The sequence below is a fragment of the Xiphias gladius genome, chromosome 19 (assembly GCF_016859285.1).
Source record: "Xiphias gladius isolate SHS-SW01 ecotype Sanya breed wild chromosome 19, ASM1685928v1, whole genome shotgun sequence".
Classification (NCBI taxonomy): Eukaryota; Metazoa; Chordata; class Actinopteri; order Istiophoriformes; family Xiphiidae; genus Xiphias; species Xiphias gladius.
Window position 1 is genome coordinate 27,475,226 of NC_053418.1, and position 22,103 is coordinate 27,497,328.

Consider the following 22,103-nt stretch of genomic DNA (forward strand, 5'->3'; position numbering starts at 1 on the left):
CCGACTATTCCTCAAACCATTGTATGTAATGAGAATGATTTTCTCACCTTCAGGCTCTTACTCATTCCAGTTCATTACAGTTCACTGAAAAAAATCAACTTGCAGAGACTTGAAACTTGCTGCAGATAGATAATCTATGGCAGGCAACAGCATGTATATTATGGGATTTGTTGCCTTTTTTTAATACTTAAATTCTATTGGCTATAATGTGAATATTCTTTATGTCAGTGTACAGGACAAGAAGTTGTATCAGATTTAAAATCCATCAGAAAAGAAAAGACACTTCTGTTTGTTTGTTTGTTTTCTTTGCCAATTTCACGTTCACCTGAAAGAAACAAAAGCACTGAATTACCCCATCTCGTAATGGTAAACATTAGACTCCAAGACTCGAGAGTAGTCAGAGATAACTGGTTAGGGTAAGGGTGAGGTCAGGTTAAGCATCGTAAATCAGGACTAGCTGGGGTTAGGGATAATGTTAGGTTCAAGTTAAGGTAAGGGAAAACACACATCGATAGGAAAACAAACTTTACTCCAGAATCTGCCTGTGAGAGTTGGAATCTAACAGTCACATCTCTTAATGTTGTTGTTTACATGCTATAGCACAGTTTGTCCTGTAGATGGCGGCCCGCACCCACATTAACTGGAGGTCTTAATTCTGGCTTTGGTGAAAAGACTGAGATGTCAGTGATGAAAACGCCAGAACAAGCTACACATCCAGCTGTGAGACTTCTTGTCATTGTTCTTTGGTTACTAACTGGCAACACTTGATAAATATGCATTTATATGGTGTTAAATACAGATGGGTTAATCCAGTAACAATGTGGTGGAAGCCTCAAATCGCTGAGTGACCCTGAAATGCAGTAAATTGTGTAGAAGAAGAAGTAGGCCACTGGTTTTTTGCATGCTGATGTATTAGTCTGTGAAATATAATATTGTAAGGTCTAAAAGAGAAGTAATGTTAAGTTAATTAATATAATTCCGTTAATGTAGCAGAGTATATTAACAATGTTTACACTGTTAACAATTTACATATTTATGTTTACACCGTTAATTATTTCCATGTTTACAAGTTTAAATATTTTCATAAGCAACTTTAAAGAAGTAAGTAAACGGACAATAATCTGATGAATCCACTTCTGTGGTTTTCCTCACATTTACCGCGGGCTATGTCCTCTTAGCTTCTAATTGCTAGTTAAATCACATGTGAGTTAGGAGAGAGGAAGTGTTGATGTGAAGCTCAGATTAAGATTAAGATGTAATTTTATCTATCAATTGAATGGAATAACGTCAGCTATAACAACTGTACCAAATTAATATGCAAATCTTGTTTTAAGAATTGGGAAGAAGCGGGGAAGTGGGACGTGAGAGGCGGTAGTGAACGCATCGTGAGGCTGGTCAGACTGGCCAGGTGAGTTTCACCGCTGCCGGGACCTGGGATCTGACAGAGAACAAAAGGAGGGTGACAGGACAAGGTGTCGCTGCCTGTTTCGCTGAGGAAACTACACGGGGAGTTATCAACAGGTAAGTCAGCTTCCAAATATCGAATCAGTTGGGTCATTTTGGATTCCAATATCAGGGATATTCATTTTAAAAAGCAAAACCCACGAACGAGAAAGGGGGGTTCTCGAAATAAATCGCAGCGCTTTGTTTTTTATGTATTTTATCCAGTTGTTACCAGTTCAGTTTGGAAGTTGCTACATGCAGAGAGCTGTTTTGGACCAGTGCTAAAGTTTTAATGCATGCTAACATTTCCTCAGGCTTTTCACAACTAAAGAAAATGTTTGAACAGGTTATTTACCAGGGAGTCAATATTTATGGTTAGCGTAAATAGCTTAAAAGTAGTGAAAGGCAGATGACACCCTAAGCTTTGGGGATTTCTTTATTTATTCTTTGTTTTGTAAAAGACTGAACGCAAGCACAGTGACATCTGGTGGCTAGCAAAACTTAGCAGGCTTTCACTAGCTATGCTAACCGGTATATATTGGCTCGGTCGGACAAAACAAAACCAGTGGAAACTGTAACTACCATTACATTAAACACTGTTAACCACAATTGAAGTATAAGTAAACTAAGATAATAAAAAATAATGGAGGAGGACAATAGTTAGCGAAGCCATGCTAATTGGATGACGGCAGCACTAAATCATCTTAGCTGAACTTGAGTCGTTACACTGCAGATTTGTTAAAACCATCTCTGTGGATTTCGACCTTCATCCTGCAGAAAACAACTAACCTGATAATGTGACTGTAATGACATTTTGTTTTTATTCTATTAATCAGTCCCTTTTAGTATTCAATCCATCACAAACAACTACACAGCCATGTTTTACTGTTCACTTTGTCCAAATTGAACAGCAGTTTGTGAGAAACAGCCCAAGCTGTCGAGGAATGAAGTTTTGCTGCTGCTAAACAATGTACTGTGAATCAGAGAAAATGCTTAATAAGGAGAATTATGTACCACAATGATTAGTGAAAACAATGAGGAGGCATGGAAGCCACTTTATTCTTGTTGTTTGCACCCATAAGGAATGAAGACAAGTTTAATAACTAAAATGTGTGTTTGGAGAAAACAGCATGTCAGAAAGTAGCAGCTGTAAATAATAACCTGAAACTACCCTATTCTGAATTGTACTACTTCATGTAATGGGGACCCCGACAGGCTACTCTAAACCCACTGAGACTTTTGGAGACTTCTTAAATTTAAGAGCAATTTTAAGTTAAATGATAAACAGCTTTAATCTTAAATTTGCAAGTAAGAGTTAAAGTGAAGTATTTTTTCATTTATCTTTTTAATTCCCTATTTTTACTGTAGCAATTTGACAAATATGGATACAGGTCTCTAACCAGACAAAAGTGATTTATTATGATATTTATTATCGGCTCAAATTATGGTCAAGAAGATTTTGAGCTTGTAAAGTGAAGTTCACAAATAACTCCAAAATCTTTTGTTGGTAATCAACCTTTGTAAACCTGTAAAATAAATCTGCATGAGAAATTCCAGTTTGTGCATGTGTGGAAAAGATTAGTATTTGAAAAAAATGAGAGAATGAACAAATGATATCAGTGTTGAAGTTACACAAAGACACTGAGATAAGAAGTGATTTTGTGAACATCTGTGTACAGATACAAAGTAGAAAACTTTGTCTAAAATGCAGCGCTCAAAGTTCCCACGCCATGTGTGACACTGAAGTTCCAGTATGAATTTTGACCCTGTTTTTTACATCTGAATCTGATTGGACAATGACATTCCAGTCACAAAGTAGAGTCCAATCAGAAGGCACATGGTTCCTTTGCCTGAAAGTTGTAGTAGATTTTGAAGATGGACAACAGTGCGGGCTTGGCCTAGGTGGGTTTAATTATATTTCATGATGCTGTAGAAAATAATGATAAAAATTTAATGTGCTATGTATGTATGCAAACCCACCTCGGTCACCGAAGAATCTGCACCGTCGTCCATCCCTTCTAACAATTCTGACCAATACCAGTAGAACTTTTCAGCAGAAACATTCTAAATTTTGTTGTCAGACATATTGTCTCATCGTTAAAGGATAATTATTCTTTATTACAACTTGGGTCTTATTTTTGCTGTTTTATCATTTCTATCAGCAATAATAACATCATAGAACCAAGATAATAGCTTCGATCTGGAAACACTGTGAAATTACTAAAAGGAATCATACAGGTCAACAAACACGAGCAGTTAGACAGTCAGACAAGTTGTAAAACAAACTACTAGGTCGGTCAAAGAATTTTGATGACAAAATTAAGTTGAACAGTAAAAAGTATTACCCAAACTCTAAAAATCCACCATTAACATTACAGTTTACAGCCCCACTTCCTGTTTCAACTTTGACATACTGTTCTTATTATAGTTGTATGCAAAGTTTTCCTGTAATTGATGATTATTAGCTACATTTCAGGTGTGTTCACTTTCAGTTTCAGTCACTTTCAGTCACAGATACTTTGTCAGTTGACTTCCACTATGACGAACCACTTGAGATAAGACCAGAAATTGCCACTCCCCACGGACATTTTTGGTTTCCGAGGCCGGGGATGATATCAGGCTGATATTGTGTCCTCTGATCTTGGCATAAATTGATGGCTTGTTTACAACCTGTGTGCTCATCTGACTGCTCATGTTTGTTGCACCGTCCATCTGTATTGAAGTGATGTGCCTTGTTCCTAGATCTGAGAAATTACTTTGGCGAGTACAGTGTTATTGGAACCAATAGAAATTATGTGCAAAGCTATGAAAATAAAGGATAATTCTAGTTTTAATAAATTAGAAGTATCCTTTTAAAGCCACTATGCATACATCTGTTGACAGTAGACTGTTTTAATTCCCTGCATTTCTCTTTTAAGTCAGCACAGAATCCAGGTCCTGATGTCTTCAGGAGTTGGTTCTGTCACCAGGTTCGACCGGGTGCGGGAGATCCCACACTATGACCAGGTCACTGTGGGCTCATTATGGCGGGACCAGGATCTTCCCCTGCCCCCGGCGCCCTTGCATGGAACAGTGCAGGCTGTCAGCTTAGACCCCCTTCCCCCTCCCCCTCTTCCTGAACAGCCAGCTGTTGGGCCTGAATCTCTCTACCCTTCCAGTGATGATGTGGACTTTGATGCCAAGGACATTAAGCCAGTCCACCGCTTCATCCCCGACTCTGTCAAGAACTTCTTACATGGCAATAGCAGTAACCGTGGCAGCAAACGTTGGTCCATTCCACCTCCTCCACCACATGTACCTGCCCCGCACTCGTCTGTTCCCTCGTCCATGAAGAGTGCCAACTGCCACACCACGGTAGGGGTACCCTGCTCGCCCCCCCACTCCGCCCCTCCATCTCCGTCCCTTCCCGGCTCCTATTGGGACCGCTATGGCGGCTCTGGGGGTAGCACCTCTCAGAAGGAGCAAGACAGGCTCCTGCTGGGTGCTGAGGCCCTCAATTCTGCATCTGTTGTGCCAACCAACCTCTCGGCCCTGACCTATGAGGAGCGTGTGGAGGAGTATCACCATCGCTATGCTTACATGAAGTCCTGGGCTGGCCTGCTGAGGATCCTTGGCTGCGTGGAGCTGCTGCTTGGAGCTGCTGTCTTCGCCTGCGTTTGTGCTTATGTTCATAAGGACAACGAGTGGTTCAATATGTATGGATACTCCATACCACAGCTGTTTGGGGGGCTCGGTGGAGGTGTTGGTGAATACGGATATGGGGGTGGTAACTACACAGGCCCCAAGACTCCTTTTGTCCTGGTGGTGGCTGGTCTTGCATGGATAGTGACTGTCATTCTGGTTGTTCTTGGGATGACCATATACTACAGAGCCATCCTTCTAGACTCCTCTTGGTGGCCACTCACAGAGTGTTCCATCAACCTGGTCTTGGCAGTGCTCTATCTAGCAGCAGGGATAGTGTATGTGAGGGACACCACTCGAGGGGGGTTGTGCAACATACCGGTCTTCAATAATGGAGTAAACGGGGCGTTCTGTCGCACCGAGGCTGGGCAGACAGCAGCCATTGTTTTCCTCTTTATCACCATGGTGCTCTACTTCATTAGTGCAGGAGTGAGTCTGAAGCTATGGAGGCATGAAGCAGCCAGGATGAAGAAGGAGGGGCTGGCACAGGAGGTCTGACACTTACACACACATACACATACACACACACATACACACACACACACACACACACACACACACACACACACACACACACATTCCTAAAGTGGTGATTCTCTTTTTTTGCTTGTGAATGCTTAGCTCCACCTTTGACCTCAGTTCTCTGTACATTAGTCCATGGTTCAGTCAAATAGTTTTTCCCACTGAAATCTCAAGGGAAAAATCAAAAAAGTTACTTTTGGCCGCTGGCAAAATACTAAAACTTTAGTATTTTGCTGGCAAAATATTAAAGGTATTTTCAGTTTTTCACAGATATCTACTGTCTGTCTAATGTTTTCCCAGGTCAAAACCAACATTTAAATCCAATATTTTCACAGACTGTGTCAGTCACTGGCTCAGCCTCTCACAGCTAGTACAGCACAGAAGAAAAGCAGAACAAAGCGACATTGCCTGTGGAAATTGTGGATTCAAACACCGGTTGAATGCAAGTCGAAAATTTGATTATTGTGATTACTAGCTGTAAACAGCTAATTGATGACTTTGTATACAGTTAATAATGAGTGCTTTCTCGCTGTTTTAGTCCAGTGAAAAACTACACCAGATGAGGCCAAAATAGGAGTGTGCAATTTACTGGGTTTTGATTCACATTTAAAACTATAATATGCAACTTCTGGAGATTAAGCTAGCGCTAGCATAAACATCAGAAGCAAATAAATCCAGCCCTCCCACCTCTCCCTTTCTGTGATCCGTTACGCAATATAGACTGGAGTAGGCTGTTCAATGAGTCTGGGTCACAGAAGCCTTTGACAGCACCTCTCCACATTAAGATATGTTTTGGGGCATACTGTGCATTCAGAAAGTGTTCAGACCCCTTCACTTTCCAAAAGTGCAGTATCGGGGGCATTTAGCAGAAATGTATTTAACTAAATAAAAAGTATTTAAACATTGTCTCTGGGGGAAAACATTGGTGCTGACCAAATCATTTGATTTGAGACAGACACACATCCACCTGACACCCTGTCAAATATTTGTCAAATTCTTATTATTATCCAATGCAAGAGTTTTATTAATACGATACATTTCATTCTAATGAATGTAAATGTTCTTTACACTGAAGTGCATACAGCAGCAAGTAATACTGTATGTAACAAAAGAATTTGATAAATTACTACAAAAGGCCACCCATCCTGCCGTAGAGAGAAAAGAACCCATAATCAGCCAATAAACATAAGAATGCTAAAATAACACATATCACTTGCCTCAAATAATGCTAGAAGATTGAATCATACATTGCATGTTATTTTTTCATGTTTTAGACCATTTTCTGAAACATACCATAGATTTTAGATATTTTTTTTCTATCTTCCAGTCAGCCATTGGTTTCTGTTGACTTCAGTATGAAAATTAAATTGCAGAGAGTTGAAACTAAAGTATAATGACCAGTAGTAAGTGGTCTATAACATTTTAAAACATTGGAGGAGTTCATTAAAATGGGCCATTGAAATGTTTCTGATAATACTTTGAACACTGTGAACATGTAATGGATCACTGACCATCTCTTCTTCCCATCAAAATAAACCTAGATGAAAACTATTGTATCATCGGTCCCTCTGTCTATAGTAAGTATCAAGGATTCCTTTTTTTATGTTCTAGAAGACACAGAATTACACAAATTGTACATGAACTGACCAGATGACTTTCATCTACTGTAGCTGGGTCCAGCTTCCAGGGCCTCAGAACAGACTCCTCTCCCTACCATCTACCCAGACATCATGGATAGCCGGAACAACTCTGCAGGTCCTCCTCCGATGGTGCTAGAGCCAGAGATCCTTCAGGGTCACATACCAGCTGGACACATCCCCAAACCTGTTGTTATAGCTGACTATGTGGCGTGAGTATTACCTTCTTAGTCACATTTTCAAAAATGTCACTTTTTTCAGACACACTGGATAGGAAGACTCAAATGTAGTGACTTAAATATGTATATTTCATTTAACCTGTTTGACAGACAAATTGATTCTTGTTGGAAGGTTCTCAAAAACAACCTTGATGTAAGATACAGACCTGGATTTTCCCCCACTCCAAAGTCAGTCAACTCTTTGATTATCAGCCTGGTTTAGGCTTTCATGTGATAGAAATAAAATTTGCGCGTCTGCAGTGAAATGATCTGTACTACATTTAGTTTGAACATCGGCAGTCTTCGAAACAGGTTTCCCCCCAATTATGTTAGTGTCTTGTTAATCTTGATACTTTTCTGACTGTTGGAGATCTTTGGTATTTATTTAGATAATTCATCAAATCCAAAGGTCTCCATTGACAGACAGCATAAATCTGAAGTTAAAAACCTGCATCATCTGTTTTAAAGCCTTCATTTAGTCCTTGAGTAGAGGTCCCTTACACACATTATGATTTGTGGCTCTCCCAGAGGAAAGTGGACAATCTTGAGAGAAATGTGGGTAATTCTATGGTCGTCAATCCAAATGGTGATCCATGATCACACTGTCCAACACTACTTGATTTAGAGCTTTACCAACCAAGAAACCCTGTATCACAATTGTGAGCTTTAGGAGGAAATTCTCATAATGTGACCTACATTGTCTAAAAAAGTGGTATAGATGGATGATCATTTATTTTTTTTCTGGTTCATCATCTTGCAAAATTTTAGAGATTCATTTTAAACCCATCTCACACAGTGTGACATGCAATCTACAGTGGTTTCAGAAAGTATCCGGACCCCATCACGTTTTGTAGACTTGATTGTTTTTTAATTTTAGATGGATAAATTGCCAATTTGCCCATCAATCTACACTCAGTAACCCATAAAACAAAGTGAAATATGTTTTTAGAAATTTTTGCAAATTTATTAAAAATCAAAAACTGAAATCAAAAAGATTAAGGTATTCAGACCCTAATTTCAGTACTTTGTAGAGGCCCCTTTTGCAGCAATTACAGCTTCGAGTCTTCTTTGGTAAACTAACAACTTTAGCACACCTAGATCTGGACAGTTCATCCCATTCTTTCTGGCAGATCCTCTCAAACTCTACCAGATTGGATGGTCTCTAAACTGCCATCTCCAGGTCTCTCTACAGATGCTTTATGGGGCTTAAGTCTGGGCTTAAATAGTCAGAGACTTGTCCAGAAGCTACTCCAGCATTGTCTTGGGTGTATGCAGTCTCAGGTCAAATGCACTCTGGAGTAGGTTTTCTTCAAGAACCTCTCTGTATTTAGCAGCATTCATACTTCCCTCAATTCCGACCAGTCTCCCTGCCGCTGAAAAGCACCCCCATAGCATGATGCTGTCACCACCATGCTTCACAGACCAGATAATCTTTTTCCTCATGCTCTGAGTCCTGTAAATGCCATTTTGCAAACTTTTCTAAACTTTCCTAAAAGTCGTGTCTGTTTAACCACTCTACCATAAAAGCCTGATTGTTGGAGTGCTGCTGAGATGGTTGTCATAGCAAGTTCACCCATCTCTGAAGAGGACTTCTGAAGCAAGAGTGACCGTTGGGTTGTTGGTCACCTCCCCGACCAAGGCCCTTCTTGCCAGGTTTTCCCAGATGGCCAACTCTAGGGAGAGGTCCCAAACTTCTTCTATTTCACAATTACTGAAGCCACTGTGCTCCTGGGAACAGTCCTAACACAACTACTGTCCAGATTACCACAAAATCTAAAGTGGATACTCGTGTTTTTCGGAGTTTCCTGAATGAGGATTAAAGAATAGGTTAACAATTTTTCATATATGTCTTAAACAATAGTCGGGTACCCATATGAACAATGAAACAGGTTTTACCTGCTTTGATCACTCCTGCTGTTCATACTGGCCATTAAAAGATCCCTTCCTAATGAGCTTCCAATGTACTGTGACTGATGAGAGACAAAGTCCACCGTCCTCGTATTATGCAAAGTTTATCTAATGTTAATATGAGGCTTCAGCATTCTGAGTTGGACAAATCAGGTAGATATTGTCCATATCTACATTCTTTTTAGTTAATCCTACTTAGATTCTCTATGTTACTATCCTTCTGCTGCAGCTCAGCAGGGAAACAATGTCCAGGGAAACACAAAGCAAGAATTTTATACTTGAAAGATTGCAACTTTGAAAGATATCCATTTGATTTGTCTAACTTGGACTGCTGAAGCCTTATATTAACTTAAGATAAATTTTGGAAAGCATTTTTGCATGGAATGAGGAGTGTGGATTTTGTCTCCAATCACTTACACTTGAACTAGACGCATTCAACTGCAGTGTGAATGTAGCCAGTGGCCCAAGAAAATGTGTTGTCTTCTGTCCTGTTTCCACAGGAAATACCCCAGCATCCGCTCAGAGGAGGAGAGGGACCAGTACAAGGCGGTGTTCAATGACCAGTACGCTGAGTACAAGGAGCTGCACACTGAGGTTCAGGCAATGGCCACCAAGTTTGAAGAGATGGATGAGATGATACAGAACCTTCCCTCCCGGCCTTCCAGCCAAATGGTACAAATCTCACTCAACACCACGAGGGCTGTAGTCAACCAAAGAAAATCTTAGTCATCTGAAATCGTACTTACTCTTCAACCAATCGACTGGTCATGGGGTAAAAAAAAACAACCTTATCTCAAGATTAACCAAAGTGGCCACAGTGCACTGAGTGCACTCTACCTGGTAGCCTTATGAGCCTAAATGAATAATAAATAAACATAAAAAAGCTAGCATTTGCAGCATAACACATTAAAATATGCCAATTCTGGTATGTCCACACTCAAAGCCTCAAGTGTTAAACATGAAAGTTGATGGAGCATCCAACCTTGGCAAGTTCGCATACTGTTCTAGATGATATGCAATTGTTGAGCTCTGATATGCAAACCGCTATTTATAAAGTTTAAACTCAATTTTTTTGTCATGTAGTTTAACAAAATGCAGCCACATCAACCACTTCTTTGACATATTGTCAAATACTTTTGAGTCAGCTCTGAGTAAATGTTCAATAGCAGTCTTTATTATGTTGAGTGAGTTCAAAGTTGTGAAAACGGGGGGGGGGGGGGGGTCACCTGTTTCTACAGGTAGTCCATCCCACTGTTTTTTTTTTTTTTCTGACCGATGAGAATTTGGTTGGACAACGGCATATTGACCAACCAATCGACAAGTCGACAGGGAGACTACACCCCTATACTCCACACAAACAAACAGAAACACACTTTGATACAGACTGCATGACTATGTCAAGTAACATGCTATTTTTTTCAGGAGAAGGAGCGGATCAGTAGCATTTTAATGGAATATCAGAGGAAGAAAGCTGTAAGTATACATCATAAAAAACCTTAAGATGGACAGTGAGCAAAGTGGAAAGGATCCCATATGTACCGATGACAATAATAAAAGCTTAAACTTGAACTAATACAAAATCAGGGGAATGTTTCTTTAATTAGTCCAAACAGTAAATCCTATGTTTTGACATGGTAAGTTGATATGACTTCTACATGACTTTCTGTAATTAAGTTGGAGTTCCCCATAATCCACAATGATCTTCCTTCCGGGGTCATTATTGTTGGTATGGTTTACAAAAAAACTACGTTAAGAAATAACATGTATTGTACTCTCAGTTACTGTATTCCACACACAGTAACCCACCAGTGAAATTTCTTGATATTGTCTGACTACCACAAAGACTGTCCCTTGATATATCAGGAATTTCATCACTAAGAGAGAAAGCAAAACATTAAATGTATTAAATTCATTTCTGTTTTTCCTTTTAGGACCCAACGTATTTGGAAAAAAGGGAACGGTGTGAGTACCTAAAGAACAAGCTCTCACATATCAAACATAAGATTCAGGAGTACAACAAGGTCATGGATAGGAATGATAGCAACTAAACACTGCAGTTAAATATTGCCATTTACACACCTGGAATTCATATGCAGTCTGCAACTGTAAAAGGAAACATGATCTTTTGCACAGACAACAGAGTAGTGGGATGAGGTGGAGAAATGAACTGAGCAAGAGTATGTGTCCACCAGGCAAAAACAACTACCCTCATTGTTGGTAACCATCATTTCTAATTGTAGACATGCCATTATCACATTAAAACAGGAGCACATTCCATCACTGCTGTTAGTAATGTCATCGTGACAGGTAGAAACATCATCTACATCTACAGAAGTTTCCTTATAAAGAGATCACCTAAACTGGGATCTGAAAACATGGACATAATGCAGACGGCTGAAATGGATCGGGTGTTACCTAAATAAATGATTATATTATGTCATTACATGGACTTACAGCATACCCTGATGCAAATGACATTTTAAAGGAACATTTTGGAAAGTGTGCTTTTTGCAATTTTATCTAGAGGTAAGAAGATGAATATCATTTTCATCACTGCTTCTCCTGTCAGGTATGTGTTTAGCCTAGCTTAGCAACAGAGACTGGAAGCAGAGGGAAACTGCTAGCCTAGCTAGAAAGAGGCCAAAGCCCCTCTCTGGATGTTGCTATGGACACTTTTGTACACCTCATTGGATACTTGTGTTTGGTTCCCACATGAAATAAACCAGAACTAATTATACAAGAAGTGAAATGAACATTTCATCTCATTGTGGGTAAGATGACAACCAAGCACAATTCCTAAAATGTGTCTGTCCTTTTAAAACAAGGTGTAAATGGGGTCTCACACCTTGCTAGCTAGACACTCTGTGTGACAAGATCAATCAAATCAGGAAACTGATGTAAATAAGGCTGACTCAATGTTAATGAAGGCTATATGATAAGAGTAATAAGCACTGCAGCAGAAATAGGCTTCAGTAGGGGAACGTTGTAGGTTAGTTTGACAGTTTATTTTTGTACAGATACGATATATGTCTATGTACTGTACATTATGTGTCATACAATAGAAGTTTAGCTGCTTTCCGTAATGCTTTCTGTATGCGGTTTTTAGATTGAATTTCTTCTGTCCAGTAGTCCTCTCTTGAAATGTGAGGCACAATGTGAACATTTACTAAAAGCTCTCCACAGTAGAATATATGAAGTGGCTCTCCCCCGTTACTGAATCATAGAGTGGGATATAACAGATGTTTTTTTTGATGTTCTTTGAATTAGTTGTAGCCACTCCATTTGTAAACTCTTATTTGTGTATGATATTTGTGTGTGATTTGTGTATGTCATTCTTTTGTATCATATTTGGTATGTCGCAATGTTTCATGCCAATTAAGCACCTTTTTTTTATATACACGTATTTTGCCTTTTTATATAATATATATATATATATATATATATATATATATATATATATATATATATATATATATATATATATATATATATATATTATATATATATTATATATTATTATATATATTATATATATTATATATTATATTATATATATTATATAATATATAAACACACACAAACACCTTAGCCACATATGCCATTCACCCTTTCAGTCCAACACCAGTCCAACACCTGCCCAAGCTCAGTTGGTCCAGGGCAGTGGCAATGAGTTAAGACTGTACAACTCGGAACAAAGTTTCATAATTGATATTTTTATTTATTTATTTTAAATCCTTGTTTATTTAACCTTGTTTCTCCTCGGTATAAGTAGAAATATGAGTTTGCCACAGCAAATGGGTATCTACAGTAACTATATAGAAAAAGAAAAAGTAAGTGAGCCCCTTGGAATCTAAGTTACAATTATGAACAAACAATCTATTTCAACTAATAACACACAAATCATTGTATTGTTCTTGTCCATATTGGAAACATCATTCAAACATTCATAGTGTAGGATAGAAAAGTATGTCAACCCATCGGCTAATGTTATAAACAAAAGCAAACTGGTGTCAGGAGTTAGAAAACCTTGAGTCCAGTCAATGAAACTAGATTAGAGGTGTGGGTTAGAGCTACTTTATTAAAAACACTCACACATTTTGAATTAGTTGTTCACAAGAACCATCTGCTGATGTGAACCATACCTTGCAAGAAAGATCTCAGGAGACTTGTGATGATGAATTGTTTATTTGCATGAAGCTGGAAAGGGTTACAGAGTAATTTCAAAGAGTTTAGATATAATAAGTCCACAGTTGGACAAATGGAAACAATGTAGTAGCCTACTGGCTACTCTCCTTAGAGTTGGTCCCCCACCTAAGATGTGAAGAACATGCAGCACTGCAGTGTGAAAAAGGCAATGCATACCAACATGAACCAGTTATTAAATCCAATGATTCACTTACTTTTTCTACCATCACTGTGAAGGTCTAATGGGTGTATTCAATAAAAAAAAAATTGTAATTGTTTGTGTTATTAGCTTAAACCGTTGTTTGTTTTTATATTTGACTTAGATGAAGATCAGATCACATTTTATGACCAATTACTGCAGAAAACTAGGTCATTCCAAAGGGTTCAGACTTTTTATTGCCACTGTAAGAATACAGTCTGATTAATAAATTAATAGTGTGCAATGACATGTTTTGTTCAACAATTGTGGTCCAGATTTTATTTATATATTAATATGTGGAGGAAAAATGTTAAATTAATCACAATAATTACAACTATTGAGAAAAATGCGCAGAATGTCTATATACACTGGATACTTAACTATTATTAGCAGTAACTAGTAAATTAATCCCTGAGTAAGAATCCAAGAGGCTGCCTTACTACTGAAGAAAGTCTGGCTCCCCTCTCTGATGATTGGTAGGTTCTGTAGGAAATACAGATAAGTCTGAGTGTAAAAACTGTCAAAAACAGGGACACTGAATATCCTTTCAATCCAAGAGGACCTGGATGAACCGGAGTGTATGTAAAGCTCCATATCTAGCTCCAAGTCAATAAACAGCTCTGTCACCCTCCTACAATACCCACTGTTGTGGCTCTGTCGGTATACATCCTGGAGGACTGGTTTCGTTTTCCTGGGTTCAGGTTTTGCAACACTGGAGGCTGTTTGCTCCGCAGGAATGCTGGATCGACATGGCAGCCTTTCATGCCTCAGGTTAAATTAGTAACGGTCTCAGTACTTAAACTTAGATTCCCTTTTAAACACAGTATTTTAGATTTAAAGAAACAGATAAGTCTTCAAATGAAATTGCCTTACTCAATATTTGCATTTACCGAGTTTCATTTTTTAAAAATAATTCACATTTTGATTTGTTTTTTAAATTAATTTTAAATTAGTAAATAGGGTTTCCTAAGCTCTGTACAATTGTTTTTATGTAAATTGAAAACCTAAAGTTGATGGTACTGGGAAAAAATAGTATGGAAGCTTAGGCTAAACATTGACAATGAAATCGAAATATTTGCACATAAGCTCTGTTTCACTCTTTTTGATGAATGGCAATACTGAATTTGATAGAAACTCCGTGGGTTACACTTTCGCCCTTTCCAGTTCAGTGAAAATCTGCCCCACACCTAAAACTCGGAGCTTGCGAATACGACTCTCCGAGGCCTCGGCGTGTGGAGACCAGGGACTCCAGTCCCGAGGAAAGTGAAAGGCGCTTCCGCCATTTCCTCGTAATTGTAGAAGAAACTGCGGGGGGAGAGGACAGGTTAGTCCTGTATGACCTGCGGAGAAGCCCACGTGACGAGCACACACCTGTAGGCTCGTCTTTCTCTGCTCCTTGGGCGCGCGGTCCGGAGGATCCGGCAGCGCGCCTAGTGTGTGTTGTTGGCCGTCGTCACATCACCGTCGCCTCTGTTTGCATCGGGATCGGACGGTTCATCGCACGAGGTGAGTCAATTTACAAAAAATGATAGGCCCAACCAAAGTTTGAGGGCAGAATGTAGCAAGAGATGAACTCAGTCTGTGCAGAGTATTTACATGTTGATGCTGTTAAAGTGGTTGAAGAAATGGTGTGTTGACAGTAACCTAGCATTCGTGTCCAAATAGACTATCACAAGTTTAATTTCGCCATTTTGAAGATCAATCGTGCCACGAATTCTGTTAATTTTAGCTTAATTTTGTGTTCTTCAGTATCTGTTTTGTTATTGAATTCTTAACAATCTCTACGACAGCCTAAAATGATGTTCTTCAAAGGCTTCCTTAAAAATGTGAATCATTGATGTTTGATCCCCACTAGTCTACTTTCCTGTTGTGTGAAACCCTCTGCATCTCGTCATATGGTTCGGAATGTAAACAGAAACTATCATATCAACAGAGGAGTCTCAGTTTGTGTGCCAGTATATCTCCATCCATATACTGGTGCTTTGTTTAACCATAAACAAACTTCGAGTCCGAGCAGCAGGCTCCTCTCTCCTGTTGGTTGAAGAGCTGGACAGCAGCTCACTGACGGAGGTCAATATTTGAAGATTATGTTTCAAATGAAGCGAGCTGTCCATCATGCAAAGTGAACAGAAAATAATGCAGTGCTGCCTGTAAGGCAGGAAAATATATTTAAACACTTTGTAAAATGGTGGCACTAATGCAAATTATCCTAGATTTGTGGTAAATAGTCCAAAAATTACCATCAGATGCCACTGTGTTGAGTTTGGTGGGCAATCCGATGGATGACACAAAGGATGGCTGCTGGTAGCCTATGTGGCAACACAGGGAAGATAGTTGATCTCTCTGTGATACTGATAGTTAACATTATACAGAACATTATACAATTTTTGGATGTTTTTACAAAATCAGTAGTTGCATGTGTGTCTTTTAAGAGGGTGAGTGCCAGCTGGATTTCGAGATGCCGAGCAACAAACCCAGCCTCCCGCCGTACCAGCCAAATGGTAACAAACAGTAAGTCGACCAACACCTGTCCATCACTACTGCACTGCCACCCTCATGTCACACACATATATACATTCTGTCTCGACATATACCGGGAGATATATCTTGGATTGATTGATTTGAGCTGATTGAAGCTATGGTTATGTTTTGTACTTTTCAGTGCACATACCTCTGTAGCAGCTGAGGGTCTCAACATTAACAACATAACTGTTTTTGAGAAACTAGGGCAGTGCCCATTCAGAATGTGCTTGTTATTTCATTAATAGTTCCAATATTTTATTCAATCACGTAATCGTCATCTAATTTCCAAATCACTGCTGTGATATGATATTAATAATAATAAAAATAATAATAATAATAGACCCTATTTGTCAAATACGTGATCAGAAGGATTGCTGTGACACATAGACTCACTTGACAATTTATTAAGTACACTCACATAAAACTAATGCAGTATAATACAACAGGCCTGCAATAAATCCTCCCTTTGTGAGGATTATAATGTTCAGTTTTTATTGAATTTGTTTGAAAGAAGTGTTGATTTATTTTAATAGTCATTTTGGAGGCTGTAATCTGTGGTGCTTTTGAGCTGTAGTGGGTAATACTAAGAGGTGTCCTAATATTTTTTCCATCTCATTATATGAATTAAGTTTGACAAATCTTAGGAACACTGTTTTATCTAGGTGTGCCTAATAAACTGGCAAGTAAGTGTATATGAATTTAATCACCGGTTGCTATAGTAACCTGTTCCCTGAACTGGATAATCAGTATTTTTACTGAAGAACTTGACTTAAAACTTAAATGGGTATGACATGGATTTATTTGTTGTCTTGAATAATATGCAGTTAAGAAAATCACTGGCAAATTTATTTTTGCATCAGCAAGTAAAATATTTGAAATAATTTAATGTTAGTTTAAGCCATTTTCTGAATCATACAATGTACAGCAGCCAAGTAACAACGTTAGATCATGCAAGGTTACATTACCATAACAGTAGCAGTGCAAAAATTACTTGTTCTGCCTGTTAATAATCCTAATATGTTATGCTTGGGTGGGGATAAAAAATAAACAAAACGGTGCTGTCTTGCTGTTGCTGCATCTAAAACAAAGTGCAGGGGGATGCTTTTGCTTCAAGTGACCGTGCAAAGCTGTCATACTGCTTGGATAAGCGATTTCCAGTTTGCGGAGCTTGGGTTTCTGTCTAAAATATTCCCAGACTTTAGATGGTCCAGTACAAGGTTTTGTCGCTGCAGCTTGTTTTCCAGGGAATCCGTGCTTTGACCGGGAGAAGCCATCTTTGCAATGCGTCGTTGTGTAATCAATGCCGTCAGCTGTGCGGATGTGTCGCCCCAGCTCTAACCGACTGTTGTTTAATATTTCTCTTTTTATGTTTCTTGAGAACCGCTCATCCGATAAACTTCACAGTCGACACAGCACTTCCTTAGGTCCTCTGCACCTGCCAAGTTTGAAGTCAATCAGATGAGTGACTGTCAAGAAAATCGAAGGGCAGACAGACAGAGATTCCTCCATTTACAATTGGATTAGACAACGAAACTGCATACATATTTGGCAAGTCACAAATATGTTGATACTGAACATATCACTAAAATGTTAACTGGCAAGGTATTTGTTTTCTGCCAAAATATCTGATCTTCCATTACAATATCCACTTGGAGTGACTCCAGCATTATTAAACTGTTTTATGGTTCTGTTTAGACTCTCACAGAACTGGGTCAAAGTTGGGGAAAGATCCTGATCTGGTTTAATACTGAAAAAGTTCAGAGTAACCACAGAAGGGACTGTGGATCCAAACCCCAGTTTCTGGTGTGACAGTTGTTCACTTTATACGTTCTCCGTGCATCCCAGTCACATCAGGACGACTATGCTGCCTTTAATGAATGTAACATTCATTCATGAAAAAAAACATGTTGCCTCTGAACATAATCCAGCCAGCAATTACGTTTCCTATGAAACATTTTCTGTTGCGGGTTAGTTCTATAGAAATATAATTTCAAGGAGACAGGGTTGCTTGTACAAAGATAAGGAGGATGAGGTACTTAGAGCTGCAACAACTAATTGATTAGTTGATCAACAGAAAACTAATTGTCAACTATTTCAATAATTTGTTAATCGTTTAAGTGAATTTTCAAGCAAAAGTTCCAAATATTTCATGCTTCCAGGTTCTGAAATGTCAGTATTTGCTGCTCTTCCTTGTCTTATTGTAAATGAAATATCCTTGGGTCTTGAGCTTTTGGTCCAACATGTGATTACACATCTCATTCAAGCCCTAAAATTATGCAAAACTGTCTGTACTACTTAATTGCCTCAATTCTATAAAAGACTGGATGACATATAATTTTGTATAGTTAAATGCTGACAAAACAGAAGTTCTTATTTCAGCCCCAGCTGGCTTTGTCTTGAAGGTGATATAAAGTCTTGGTCCGCCTTCCTTTTCTGTTAGACCTACCTTCTGTAATTTATGCATCTCTATGGACCCAGCTATGAGTCTTCATAAGCATTTAAACTGTTTGGTTCATTCCGGTTTCTACCAGCTGAGGAACATTCCTAATTTCAGGCCCATTTTGTCCCTAACTTGAAGTAGAGATGATTCCCTTTTCCCCTGCCTTAGCAAGACGTCCCTGGATCGCCCAAAGTGGTCCAATTTACTGCTGCCAAGCTTTTGACCATGTCCTCCAAAAGAGCTCATATGACACCTATTTTAATTTCTTTACACTGGCCTACCGTCACATTCAGAATCCAGTTCAAGATTCTTGTGATGACATTCAGAGTCTTGCATGATAAGGCACCTGCCTACATTAAAGGGTAACTGCAGTCCCACACCACCACCAGGAATGTGAGGCCCTTTGATCAGGGCTTGATGGTAGTTCCTTGCTCCGTGCTCAAGACAAAAGGAGGTTGTAGCTCCTAAACTGTGGGACTCTCTCACATTGGACTTAAAATCTGTGGATGCTGTATCCACCTTCGTTAAAAAGCAGTCAAGACCCACTTGTGCTAGTATAGATGTGCTTTAGTTTTTAGTACCTAATTTTAAATGTATGTTTTTAGTGTATTTCTCAATGTCTGATTTTCAAGTCTGTTGCCCCTGCTATTATTTGATTCTTGTCTTGGATGGGCATGACTATGGCCAATTGTGATGGGCATGTTAACTATTTTCTGATGTTTATAGACCATATGACCATATGAATCAATAAATTGAATTATGAAAATAATTACAGCCCTAAAGCTACAGTCAAAATACTGTGAAGAAGTTGAAAGGATTTTTGCTCACCTGAAACATTTCTATTTGGGAACCCAAAATGAAAAGCCATTATGAGACCAAGCCCATCATATTAGCTGTTGTAACATCAGCTACAGGTTAGTATTGTGTCTTGGGTAATCTGCCTTACCATAATTTATTTTATGTGTAGGCTAGGGGGCTACATATTTTTAACACTATTACTTTGCCGACATAGTATAAAGTTCCTGGGGAACATCTTTGTCTGTTACAGAACCACCTATAGTGCTTGTGACCAATGGGATTGGTTACTGAGGAGCGTAGCATTAGCCATCTCCTTCTGATATGGGGCTTTGGATATATGTCGTGCCTTGTTTATGCAACAACTGTGAAAATAGAAAGGAAAAATTCCACATTTTGGTTGAACTAGTGTGATTATGCATTTCAACTATTTCTTGACTTACAGCTGCTTGGTGGAGGGATTGTACACAGTATCTCAAAAGTCTTGCCCCTCAGTGAGGTTGCTAGGTTTGAGCTCCATCACAACTTTGATGTAGGCAAAAAGGCGAAATTAGACAGCTTTTATTGGAAGACTTTTTATTATTTGTGATTGATCTGGTTCAGCATTTCCTTTGTGCTGAAAAAATTAGTCATTAAATCAATTAGTCAAGCAACAAAACACTAACATGTAACTGTTTTGATAATTGAATGTTTATGGTAAAATGACAACTGCCAGATCCATCTCCTTAAATCTTAGGATTTTCTGCATTTTTAAAATATCACTTTAAATTTAATATGTTTGGGTTTTAGAAAGATAATTATGAAGGCATCACCTTGGGCTCTGGGTAGTTGAAATGGGCATGTTTTGGGCAATTAATGTAATGTAAAAGATAATCAGGAGATTGACAATCAAAATAATTGTTTGTTTCAGATCTACATTTTTTTCCCCATTGTAGTTAAGGCAAAACATGCCCTGATCTCTCTCTGTACTGGACACACTGGACATGAATCAATCTAAAGCCATTCAGGCTGAATTTATTTCTCTAGGGGAGCTGGGTTGATTTTAAATTCAGTTAGTATCAGTGTACGCATGTGAGTAACGCAGTATTTCACCTCTACACCAGTAATAATTACAACTTCAATTACCTATTGTTTTTCACTGTTTATAATTTATCTCTGGATTGAGGAAGAGCTGCTTGTCCTTCTATTTGTTTTTTGTTTTTTTATCCAACTCAGTGTGAAATTTGACCTTGGTGTGAAAATGGGGGGGAGTGTTTTTGCTAATTTCTATTTTGCTAAAACATGTTAACACTGACATAGAGGCCTATTTGGGGTCCAATACAATGAAAAATGAAACCTGTCAGGAGAGCAAGACCCCATAAAAGCTCATCAATGTCTTTTACAGACCATATCCTGTAATTACACGATGGTTAAAATAACGTCCACAACAATTAAAATTTCATTACAGAAGTGCACAGTGAATATTTTATTCCCCACCTCCCCCTTTAATGTTGGTTTTTTCCAAATGGTGCTTAAGGCAACAAGAGGATTTACACAATGTTAAACTGTTCCTTTTATTAAACAGTCAATCAAAAGATTACCCCATAATGAAAAGTTTTTATTATCAGTAAGACATGTACTATAAGTTTTCTCTGCTTCATGTCCAGTAACTCTGGCATAGCTGGGTTATTTTTATATTATTTGAGTGTTTGCCCTGGATTATGTGAAATGCAGCATCAGCCAGGAGGTTACAGATCACTCTGTTATGTTACAACACACACTGACCACAGCTCCTCTGTTTTCTTCTGTTGTAGCCATAGCAGCAGACATAGGCACAGTGAGCTCATGTCCAACCCAGCCTTTTCCTACTACCCATCCGAGAAAATGCTTCACTTCTATCGCTGGACTTCACCACCGGGTGTGATGAAGATATTGTGTATCATCGTCATCATCATGTGTGTGGCTGTGTTTGCCTGTGTGGCCTCCACACTGGCCTGGGACTACGATATGAGCCTCATGGGTCTGGGAGGTGGAGCTGGCTTGGTACCTGGTTATGGTGGTTCATACGGCGGCTCATACGGTGGCTCATACGGCAGCAGTTATGGCGGCTCATATGGAGGTGGCACTGGCGTTGGCGGTTCCTATGGCTATGGAGGAGCACAGATGGATCCCAGAGCTGGCAAAGGCTTCATCATCGCCATTTCAGCCATTACCTTTATAGCTGTGCTCATCATATTTGTGTTGGTTGTTTCGAGGCAAAATGCTGCCCGCTCGTCAAAGTTCTATCTAGCAACCATCATCATCTGTGCCATCTTAGCATTTCTGATGGTCATTGCCACTATTGTGTACCTGGTGGCAGTGAACCCAACAGCTCAGTCCACGGGGTCTGTCTACTACAGCCAGGTCCGCCAGCTGTGTTCCCAGTACCAGACACAGACCCAGGCTCAGGGCATCTTCCTCAACCAATACCTATACCATTACTGTGTGGTGGAACCCCAAGAGGTGTGATATGCTTGTTTTCTGGGAGGCTGTGGTAGTATTTGGGTTCTGTGGGGCAGGGTGTAGTGCATAGC

The 22,103-nt window shown here is 39.1% G+C and overlaps 2 protein-coding genes across 5 annotated transcripts in view; both read left to right on the forward strand.

Moving 5' to 3' along the window:
* Positions 1–652: 652 nt before the first annotated feature.
* On the forward strand, positions 653–12,813 carry marveld2b (MARVEL domain containing 2b). 3 transcript variants are annotated; one of them, XM_040154153.1, is made up of 8 exons: positions 653–720; positions 1,335–1,521; positions 4,362–5,616; positions 7,188–7,223; positions 7,317–7,495; positions 9,910–10,081; positions 10,832–10,882; positions 11,341–12,813. In XM_040154153.1, exons 3-8 carry the CDS (start codon positions 4,384–4,386, stop codon positions 11,455–11,457), a joined length of 1,788 nt encoding a protein of 595 aa, XP_040010087.1. In that variant the 5' UTR covers positions 653–720; positions 1,335–1,521; positions 4,362–4,383; the 3' UTR covers positions 11,458–12,813. The 3 variants fall into 3 exon arrangements, with proteins under 3 accessions (XP_040010087.1, XP_040010088.1, XP_040010089.1); XM_040154154.1 differs by lacking the exon at positions 653–720 and adding an exon at positions 830–881; XM_040154155.1 differs by lacking the exons at positions 653–720; positions 7,188–7,223 and having other exon boundaries at positions 1,231–1,521.
* A 2,146-nt stretch (positions 12,814–14,959) lies between these two features.
* oclnb (occludin b) overlaps positions 14,960–22,103 on the forward strand; it is a 14,846-nt gene continuing 7,702 nt past the window's right edge. Inside the window, exons 1-3 of one of the 2 annotated variants that reach the window (XM_040154305.1) lie at positions 14,960–15,299; positions 16,206–16,304; positions 21,345–22,032. In XM_040154305.1, the coding sequence (XP_040010239.1) occupies positions 16,252–16,304; positions 21,345–22,032 (741 nt within the window). In that variant the 5' untranslated portion in view covers positions 14,960–15,299; positions 16,206–16,251. The remainder of the gene's footprint in view (positions 15,300–16,205; positions 16,305–21,344; positions 22,033–22,103) is intronic. The other variant, XM_040154303.1, reaches the window with a different exon arrangement.